This window comes from Chionomys nivalis, chromosome 20 (assembly GCF_950005125.1).
Source record: "Chionomys nivalis chromosome 20, mChiNiv1.1, whole genome shotgun sequence".
Taxonomy (NCBI): domain Eukaryota; kingdom Metazoa; phylum Chordata; class Mammalia; order Rodentia; family Cricetidae; genus Chionomys; species Chionomys nivalis.
The window spans coordinates 50370226-50381405 of NC_080105.1; the positions used below are offsets into that span (position 1 = coordinate 50370226).

General features: G+C 39.1%; 1 protein-coding gene across 1 annotated transcript; it reads left to right on the top strand.

Moving 5' to 3' along the window:
• Positions 1-2801: 2801 nt before the first annotated feature.
• On the top strand, positions 2802-5855 carry Defb1 (defensin beta 1; the record flags this gene model as incomplete). The annotated part of the gene is made up of 2 exons (XM_057753161.1): positions 2802-2838; positions 5707-5855. Coding segments are annotated over 2 exons (186 nt in total), but the record flags the coding sequence as incomplete, so codon positions are not given.
• Between the last annotated feature and the right edge of the window lie 5325 nt (positions 5856-11180).

Consider the following 11180-nt stretch of genomic DNA (forward strand, 5'->3'; position numbering starts at 1 on the left):
GAGCACTTCAAAAATACATATTTCTATAAAGTTGGTTTGTTTTCTAGTTTATAGTTCCTAGAGTAAATTATAAATGTGCAGCCAAATCTGATCTGGATACACACTTTTTATAAATGTTTAACATGATAGTGTTTGGGTCCACCCACCCTGGGTTTGAGTCCAACACTTCAAAAATTATATTCCTATAAAGTTGGATTATTTTGTAGTTTAAAGTTCCTAGAATAAATTATAATTGAGCAGCCAAATCTGGATACACACTGTTCGTGAATGTTTAATACATAATGATGAAAGATTTCTAACCTAGGGTTGCATCACACAACTAAGACACACTTTGAGTATTTACCTAGTCCATCAGTCATCAGGAGAAATCACAGATAAAATACTCTCCAGAGATTGGAAATATCTCTGTCCTGAAAACATATATTTCTGAAATTATATTATATATAGTATATTATATTAGTATAGTATATGTAGTATATTATATATAGTATAATTTCAGAAATGCAACATATTACTATGTGGTTCAATAATTTTGATGTTGTAAAATGAACTGAAATTAAGGGTTTTTTTGAGAAAATTAAAAAAACTGATATTAATTTCATAGCTCTTTGTACCCTTAATATAAGAGATGATAAAAAATATATATAAGAGATGATGAGAACTAATGAGATAATTAGTGTCTGTCTTTTCAAACTAGTGCATATTAAATATACAATACAATTGGGTTCATATGACATTTTTGTTTATGAATATCATGGACTTTGGTCAAATTCACCCATGTATCACTCCATTCATATCCTACTTTCCAATATAATATTCCTAATCCCCTTTCTTCTTCACACCCTCATTTATGCCCCAGGTTCCATGTAGAAGAGATTACCCATGATGCTTGACTCTGAGTTGGTTTATTCCTCTCACTCTGGTGCTCATCACTTCTATCCTTTCTCCTTTGTGCTGCTTCTCGCTCCATTATGGCAGAAGAGAACTCTCCATGTACACTCACCTCTTTAAGGACATCTAAGATGATTCCATGCCTTGGCTGCCGTGAATAATGACTGAAGTAGCAGTGAGCTGCAGGTTCCTCTATGGTGTGCTGACTTACACACTACAGGGCACACCTAGGTCTGGTGCTGTAGATCACAGCACACAGTAGTTCTAGTGTGACCTTTCTGAGGCTCTGCTATACTGATTGCCACAGTGGCTGCCATGCTTTACTTCTCCTCTGGAAATGTGTGCTCTTCCTCTTCCTGTGTCTCCCCAGCATTGCTTATTGTTTTCTTGATGAAAGTCAATTTGACTGTGGTGACATGGAATCTCAGTGGCAACAAACATGGTAGGGAGAAATAAAAATGTGCAGTTCGGAAAGAAAAGGACACTGGGAAAACTAAGACACCGGTCGTGTGCTGAAAAAGAGTTTGTAATTGTTAAAGGAAAGCTGCATGATCTGCACAAGAACAACAGGAAAGGTTCTGTGAGGGCAAGGCCATACTTGGATGGGCCTCCATGTTCTGAGGGCTTGGCCACACTCAGGTGGGCCTCCATGTTGTGAGTTCTTGGCCACACTCAGGTGGGCCTCCATGTTCTGAGGGCTTGGCCACACTCAGATGGTCATCCATGTTCTGAGGGCAAGGCCACACTCAGATGGGCTTCCATGTTCTGAGGGCTTGGCCACACTCAGGTGGACCTCCTCATTATGGGTTTGAGGCCACACTCAATGGGCCTCCATGTTATGAGAGAGCTGCATTCAGAGGCTTCTGCAGCTGATGTCCAAGTGGTTAGGAGCCATCTCCAGCTGGGGAAAGAACTTGAAAGTATTGTTCATGTGGTTCTTGTTTTGAAGACAAAAACTTTGCAAAATGAAAGGGGTCATAGATTTTTCCTCTGCTCTTTCAGAGAACTAAGGAGATCAGGCAATGTGCGGCAGGTCAAAAGTTTCTTCAAGGAATCCCCAGGAAGCCATTGCATGAGGCTGTGATAGTGAAGCCTGGGTTGTGGCTGAGATCCCATGATATTTGAGATACCAAAGTCAGGAGATATCTGCCAAGGAGAATTGCATACAGGAGATGGAATAAGAAATTAGCCTAAGAGAAAAGTGTATGTTTGTAGGCAGCAAAGCTGGAGGGTCAGTCCCATCTAAACCCATTGAAGCTCAGGCTTCAGTTGCTGTACATAGACCTACAGAATTTGGTTCGTCCATGACGGCTTTAAGTTTTGCTTTGGTCTAATCTTTCCTTGCTGTGCCCATATTCCTCCATTTTGAATGGCAATATGTACTCTGTTCAGTGTTGAAAGTGTGCGCTTTGCTTTGTCATTTTTACAGCAGTCATAGTTAAAAGATGGCGTTGGGTATCGGAAGAAACTCTGGATATTGGAAGAGTGCTGGGACTTGTAAAGACTATGAGGGCTTTTGAAGTTGGATTAAAGGATTGCATGCATTCTCATCATGAGCTGACCATGAGCTCAAGGAGGCCATGGGGAGAATGTTGTGGTTTGAATATCCACCAGAGGCTCACAAATCTGAACATGTCACAAGCAGATGGCTCTGGTGGGGGTGGATTATGGAAGCTTCTGGTGGGACAGCCTTGATGGATGAAGAAGTCACTGACTTCTGAGGGTTTAGAAGCTCACTCCATTTCCTGTTCTGTCTCCCTGCTTTCTGTGAAATATGATCAGCTGGCTCCCTGCTCCAGCTACCATGCTTTTCTTGACTGTTGCCAGGTTTTCCCCACTGTGGTGGGTTTTACCTCCAATCCCAGAACTATAAACCAGAATAAATCCCTTTCTCCTTTAAGTTGCTTTTGGTCATGATATTTTATCACAGCAACAGAAAAGAAATTAGTAGAAGTATTACATTAAATAAAAATGGGGTGAATACATACAGTCATCCCCTTCCTGGTATTAAAGGAAAATATTCTCAACTTTTCCCCATCCAGTATAATGTTGGTGTGAGTTTGCCACGTATAAACCTTGTGACGTGGAAGCACGAACCTTCTATTCCTCCTTTCTTCAGGGTTTTAGCAGAGTGGCTATTGTTTTCTCAAAGTCATTTTCTGCATCTATTGTCATGGCCATGGAAAGCTTTTCTCTTCGTTATATTTATGGACTGCACTGTGCTTATTTCACACATGCTGAACCAATCTTGCACACATGGAATGAAATAAACTTGGTCATCATGTATTGACTTTTGAATGTGTTATTGAATTCAGTTTGCAAGGACTTTGAATGTGTTATTGAATTCAGTTTGCATGGATTTTATTCAGAATTTTTTGTCTATGTTCATCAAGGAAATTGGTAGTTTTTAGTGTTACACATATATATAATTATATGCACACACACACACACACACACACACACACACACACACACACATATATATATATATATATATATATATATATATATACACACACAAACTGCTCAGTCCATTTAGTGTTGCTTATATGTATGTGTATTTAGGACTGGATAATCTATCTTGGGCTCATTCCTGGCAAAAGACTCTCTCTCTCAGCAGCTATTTATTGTCTATAATTCTTCATAAATGGGGCATTATGAGATTTCCCTATCCATGTTGTAATGTCAACCGATGTTGCTATTGTTTAAGTCTTGTTTAAGCAACTATATTGTTAAGATCTCACAGGTGCAGCTCTGTTGTATACTGAATAATCTATCTCTCAGAAAGTATCCTGACCATTTGTTCTTATACTCCTCCCATCACCTTCATTACATCTTCTTGACTGGTTGCTCCATTTATTACTGTGTAGTAACATGCTTTATCACTTATGACTAATTTGTGTTTAAAATCCACTTGGTTGGGTATGAATATAGCTACTACTGCTTGGTTTTAGAGCATTATTTTGGTTATGTTTACTTAGCAAATAATTTTCCATCCTTTCTCTTTAAGTTTGTATGTGTCTTTTCCAGTGCAATTTGATTTTAAAGACAACAAACAGTTGGTTCTTATCCTTAGTCCAATAAGCTACCATGACCTTTAATTATAAAATTAAGGACATTTGTGTCTACTACTATTGTTGGAAGGTTGTGCTAATTCCAATATTTTTTCCTGGTTGTTTTGAGAACTTGATCTTTTTTTCCATTCTTATTTATTGCAGCAATTTGTTGGGTTATTGAGTTGAAACGTTTGATTCTTCCATGACTCTCATTTTACCATTCATAAATCTCATAAAATTTATCCTTTCCCATAATTCCATGACTATCACCAGCTGTTTCCATCATCTGTGCATAGGATGCTTTTAAGAATCTTCTACCATGCTGTCAAACCAGTCATGAACTGTTTTAGCTGGTGAAGGCCCTGAACATGTCTCTACAGCTCTAAGAGTGTAGAAAAATAGCCAATTCACAGTCATTTGTCTGGTTGAGCTTGCCTCTATTTGGGCCTCCTATGCTTATACAGCAGAGAAGCTATGTATGTGTATGTGTGTTTGTGTAGATACTATTATATGATATAATATATGCAACATTACATAATATCTATATATATTTAATGCATCAATTAATTCCCTGACAGTTGAAGTGGAACATGTCAGATGGAGGGAACGCTAATCAAATGATCTCCCACTAGCTCCGAATAGGGTATACTAAGGTTTTTCTTTATTAAAAGGGAAACTCACAGATCACAATGAGGAAACAGGAGCGGGGTCTAACATGTAGGGATGGTGAAGAGGAAGAGGCCTAGTGGGCATCCTGCAGGTTTTTGGTATCCAAAGCCACGCTCAACCTGGTCCAGTCTCTCAAAGGCCATTGGCTGGAGGAAGTTCCCCATCAGACAGACTCATGCATTGTATTTTGATTATATTTACCTCACTCCCGAAATTCATCCCATATTCACACCCCATTCCATCCACACCTGACTTCTTTTTAACCCTGAGTCAAATTAGTGTTGCCTATAGTTGAGTGTGTAACTATCTACTAGGGTATAATTAATATACGAGGGACACACCCTTAAAGAATACTAACTATCCCTCTCCTGGAAACTAGAAATTATCAACAGCTTCATGACCACATCCTCCTACAAATTTATAAACATAATATTTTATTAATTGTTTGAGTGAATACAATGTATTTTGGTTGTACTGACTCTCACATTATTCCCTCAACTCCTCCAAGGTCCACCTCCTTGTTTCTCATCTCACGCCCCTCTTTTAAATGATGCACTGAATTCAATTCATGGTTCCAAATACTTATGGGTTTGGTACCATCTACTGGAGCATGGTTGACTACCAGGAGCTATATTCTTGGTTTTTGTTTTGTTTTGTTTTGTTTTGGTTTTGGTTTTTCAAGACAGTGTTTCTCTGTAGGTTTGGTGCCTGTCCTGGAATTAGCTCTTGTAGACCAGGCTGGCCTTGAACTCCCAGAGATCCGCCTGCCTCTGCCTCCTGAGTGCTGGGATTAAAGGCATGCGCCACCACCGCCTGGTTTTTTTTTTTTTTTTTTTTTTGAATCTTCTTCCTCTAGAAGCTATCAACTGTCAATAGTTCCTTGGTTGGGAGTGAGGTTTATAAGCCCTATCTTTATACTGGAATAGAGAAGTGTTTCTTCTTTAAGGGACTCAAGGTTAATTTCACAGAAATTGCCTCCTAGCAGAATTCTCTTGTTTGCTACCAGGTTGCCTATGTTACATTTCCCAAATATTCTCACATCATTGGGGTTACAACTAGAAGTCTAAACATGTCTGTTCTCCCCTTGTAGGTGCCGGTAGTCTCACAAGTCTCGGACGCAGAACAGATCAATACCGATGCCTCCAACATGGAGGATTCTGTCTCCGCTCCAGCTGCCCTTCTAATACCAGGCTACAGGGAACCTGTAAGCCAGATAAGCCCAACTGTTGTAGGAGTTGACAGTGATTTGAAGAATGAGCATAAAAGACAAGCGAGGGATATACAATTAGTATTTTAATAAAGGAACTACTTTTCAAGCCTATTTACATCAGATCGAAATGAATTTCATGTCTCAGTTTAGGATAGGTTTTTTAAAGTGTAAGGCTCAAGTCCAGGGATTAAAACAAGAGGTTGGAAAATCCAGAACAGCTGCCTGGCCCTGAGTAATGATGGTCACAATTTGAGTGATGTCACTTTTATTTGATTTTTATCACCAAACTACACGTACCCAGTGCAGGGATGTCACACCGAACTGGACAGTGGACCCAGCTCCCAGACCTCCTGGGGTCAAACAGAGGATGAACCTTCCATGGCCACAGCAGTCAGTTAAGTGAGGCTCCATTTGCATATCCAGGACCGATGTGTCTTCTTGCAGGGTTCAGATCAGTGGATGGATTAACCTAAGTATCAGAACCTCATTTATAACTGTAAATTGTCCCATGGAAGCTCATCCTCCAGGAATAATGTCTGTATTTCCATATCAGCACTTTTTTAAAAAAAATATTTATGCACAACTTTCAAACCCACCTTTTTTTCCCAAGTCTGCATTAGGACTGGACCATCTGTGGTTCAGGTCTTCTCACTGCCGTGTCTACAGATGCCCCTAGTGGACAAAAACAGTCATGGCTTTCTGTTTTCTCCCAGAGCTCTCTTCCATCTCCTGATGGCACTCATGATGCTGTTGTTTTCTTAATCTGCCTCTTAAACTTTATCTTCCACTCTTGTCAGGTAGACGATAAATAAGAGCCACTTGTGGCTTTATTCCCCAGGCCAAAGTGAAGGTCCCATTGTAAAAAGGATTAATCTCTCAGTTCACAGTAATATTCATCAATGAGATGATGTTTTCTATAGAAGAAAGCTGAGCAAGAAAGATGTTAACGTTGGGGAGAACATTGGCTGGACTCAACCATACTCAGTGACACAGACACAGTAGTTTAAATCCATGCCTTTAATCTATTCCTTAACCTGTACATGCACACACGCACTTTGGTCTCTTAACTGATGCAAAACCACATATATGCAAATATACGGTTTTGCACATATGCATACATACATACATACTTTGGCCTATTAACTAATATAAAACCATATATTTTTGTTCTTGTCTTAAAAATTATCTCCTTATACAAAATGTCAGTGAAATTAAAAAGACAAAGAACAAGTCTTTGAGAATACTTATACTGACTAGAAATAAACATCACTCTACCAAAGAATGGATAAGGAAAATGTGGTACATTTACACAATGGAGTACTACATAGCAGAAAAAAAAATACCGACATCTTAAATTTTGCAGGAAAATGGGTGGAGCTAGAAAACATCCTTTTGAGTGAGGTAATCCAGACACAAAAGACAATTATCACATGTACTCATTCATAAGTGGTTTTTAAACATAAAGCAAAGAAAACCAGCCTACAAATCACAATCCCAGAGAACCTAGACAACAACTCAGACACTAAGAGAGACTTACATAGATCTAATCTACATGGGAAGTAGAAAGTAGAAAAAGACAAGATCTCCTGAGTAAATTAAGAGCATGGGGAACTTGGGAGAGGAGAGACAGGGAGGGGACAGATAAATTGTGGAGCTCAATAAAAATCAATAAAATAAAAAATAAATATCATAGCAGATCACTACAACAGAAATAGTAAACATTGTAATGGGAAGAGATAAAGTGCAGCAACCCTTGGGCATATTGAAGAGGGTGAAGCAGAGGGAAGTGTTCACAAATACAAGTGATGATGAGTACATCAAATATTTTGGAGAAATAGACCTTGGTGACAAGAATGGTAAAAAGAGTGGCCACAATCCATCCTTGAACACAGGATTGCTGGCAGATGTCCTTGCAAAAGTCCCCTCTGAATCAGGCTGTGGTGGCTTCTGCTCCAGCTGGTCATCATGAGGGTCTAATGTGATGATTACAAGCAGGTTTGTGACTGAGAACTTTCCCATAACCTCCTGGCCTCATTTGTATTTGTGGTTGACGGACGGGACATAATTTTACTCTACACAACCACAATGTTTCAAACACAATTAAAGCAAAGATTGTGACATCTTCTTTTTTATATCACTCTCAAGACCCCATACGTACTCCGCAATTCCGCAGATGGTCCCGGGGTGAGGCCATTCTAAGTTCTACACTGATCCTCTTTTCCATTTCGTTAGCCACATTCACCTCCCCTTGGGAAGTTATGTGTGCCTTCTGGTTTCTTACAAGCTAGAACCAGTCACCCTCATCACTTATCGGTTTCCAGATTTAGTGGTCACAGTTCCCACTGTTGATTCTGAGCTACAACAAAAGAAATTGTTGTGCTCCCTGAGGTGACTTTAGCATCTTTCACAACCCATTTCTCATCATTGTGATAAATACACAGTCCTCTAAATCCTCCTAATATGAGTATGTGGAAGGAGTAGAGAAGCGTGGATTCATAAAGTTGCAAATCCATGTTCATTTTCCATTAGCTCTGAGCCTAATTCCTACCCTCTAAATAAACCAGATATAAAAATTCATGTTTTCAGTTTGTTTTTACCTTATCAACTTGTTTCACACAGTTAAAGCCCTTTCAACTTCCTAAGTATTATTAAAAGCAAACACCCTGCTTCACAGGCCAATCTATATATATCTGGGCAGGTCTGTCCTTATGTTTACTTTCATGTGACAGGAGGGAAAAATGTCAACGTAATTATGGCTAACAATGTTCCGCAATACACACAGATTGGTGCCTAGTCCAATAGTCATAACAGTGACTTCATCCAGCAACTGAAGGGATCAGAATCAGATACTCAGTCAACTATTGGGCGGAACTCAGGGAATCCTACAGAAGAGAAGAAGAAAGGATTGTAGGAACTAGAGGGGTCAAGGACACAAGAAAACTCAGAGAATCAACTAACCTGGGATCATAGGCGCTCACAGAAGCTCAACAGACAACCAGGAGTTTGCATGGAGCTGACTTTCGTACTGCATATATGTTATAGTGCAGTTTGGTCATCTTGTGGAGCTCCTAACAGTGGAAACAGGGGTTGTCTCTGACTCTTTTACTGGCTTTTGGAACCTTACTCATCATACTAGGTGGCCTTGTCAAGTTTTATTACAAGGGGAGGTGCTTACTATTACTACAACTTAATATGCCATGTTTTGTTGATACTCATGGGAGACCTGTCCTCTTATAAACAGAAATGAAGGAGTTGATTGGTGGTGGGGAAAAGGGGGAGGTGGGAGAGTGCTTAGGAGAAAGAGAAGAGGAAACTGTGGCCAGGATGTAAAATAAATAAGTAATTTATTTAAAAAAAAGAAATAAAAAAATTTATACTGTGTAAACAGAGACTGCACTTACATTTTCTGGCCACTCAGAACTGAAATATCACACAAGAACGATATTAGTTATCACACCGTTTGGCCAATGGATCAGGTGTGTTCTTAGCTAGTTCTTATACCTTAAAAAACCACATTTCTATTAATCTGTGTATCACCACAAGGCTGTGGTTTACCAGTATGTTTCTGGTGTCTTTCTTCTTCAGCAGCTAAATGGTGTCTGCCTGACTCTGCCATCTTTCTCCCTGCATACAGTTTAGTTTTCCTGCCTAGCTATATTCTCCCCTGTCGTAGGCCAAATCAGCAGCTTTACTAACCAGTGGTAAATATATATATATTCACAGCATATAGAGGGAAATCACACATCAAACATGTATACATCAACAAAGCCAGCCTCCATATCTCAGTCCCATCTCTGACTCTCAGCTGCTGAACAGGCTTTTCTGGATCAGTTCGTCCAGAACCAAGGCTGCCCAAACCATTCTCAAGTCCAAATTTAGTTTGGACACACAGTTTGTGCACTGATCTTGGCTGGAGAGTTTCCTGAGGAATAGACCAGACCTCAGCTTGTTTGAACTCCCAGACCTAGCTCCAGTTGTACAAATTGTGACCAGCTTTGCCGAGTGATATTCCCCAAACTTAACCACCAACACCATCCCTACACTATCAGGCCTAGCTCTGGAAGGCCTGCTTCTGTACTGGCCCAGTCTGAGTCGGGCTAGACTCTCACATCAGACATACAACAAAGGAAAGAAGTCCACATGCCCAGGTCACAGCATACAAACACAAACTGTATGAAACGCCAAGATCCTATGCACCCCCAAGTCCACAGCAGTCTATAGGACCACAAGTCCATAGGAAGGTCTCTAAAGAGAATTACCTAGATGAGCCCAAGGACACAGAAATTAAAAGAACAATAGCAAACCTTATCAGAGAATTCAAGTTTAAAGAAGATATGAACAATTTTCTCAATGAACTGAAAGAGAACAAAATTAAGTGCCTGAGTCATTACCAAGAAAAACGTAACGGAATGAAATGGTGAGGATAATTCAGGATTTGGAAACTGAATTGAGTAAAGGAAAAGGAATATTGAATGGAACTCAAGCTAAAATTGAGATGGAATTGAGAGTTTCAAGAATCCAATTGCAAACCATCAGGGCGGAGAACAGTACAAGTAGAATGGATCACATAAATAGAGAGCAAGAGGACATGATAGAGGACCACTCAGACGAAGAGTATGAAAAGGTTCAAATCATGAATTAAATATAAAAAAACTGTAGAATGCTGGGAAAAGAGCAAACCTTTAAATTATAGGCATTGATGAAGGAGAAGAATCCCAGGTCAATAGCACAGGCTAGATCTCCAACAAGATCATAGAATCCAATTTCCCCAAATTCAGGAAATACAGACACATAGAGAAGCAAATAAAACTACAAACAGACAAGACAAGAAAACCTCTATAACGTAAGTACATAAAACAGGAAATATACTAACAAAGAGAGGATATTGAAGCTGCAGGAAAAAAACAAGAAAAATCAGAAGATATATATATATATATATATATATATATATATATATATATCAAAAGCCATTAGGATAACTCCTTATTTCTAGATGGAAACTTTAAATGTGAGAAGAGGACAATGTACTTCTAGCTTTAAAGTAATTTAGATATGAAAGGAGACTATTGTTCCTACCAAAAATATCTGCCTCTGTTGAAGGTAACAGAAAAACTTTCCATGTATAAACAATCTAAAAACATTCCTCTGTCCACCAAACCATTCCTGCTGAAAATATGACAGGCAATACTTTAATCTGAGGAAAGGAATAAGCATAGTCAATAAACTACAGGAAAAAAACAAGTAAGTTTATACCTCCTGAAATACTAAACAGGACTAAGAACATAAGCAGCAAACAACAAACCCAAAATGAGAACAATCGGCACAGACCGTTCAATACAAACTTTAAATGTCAA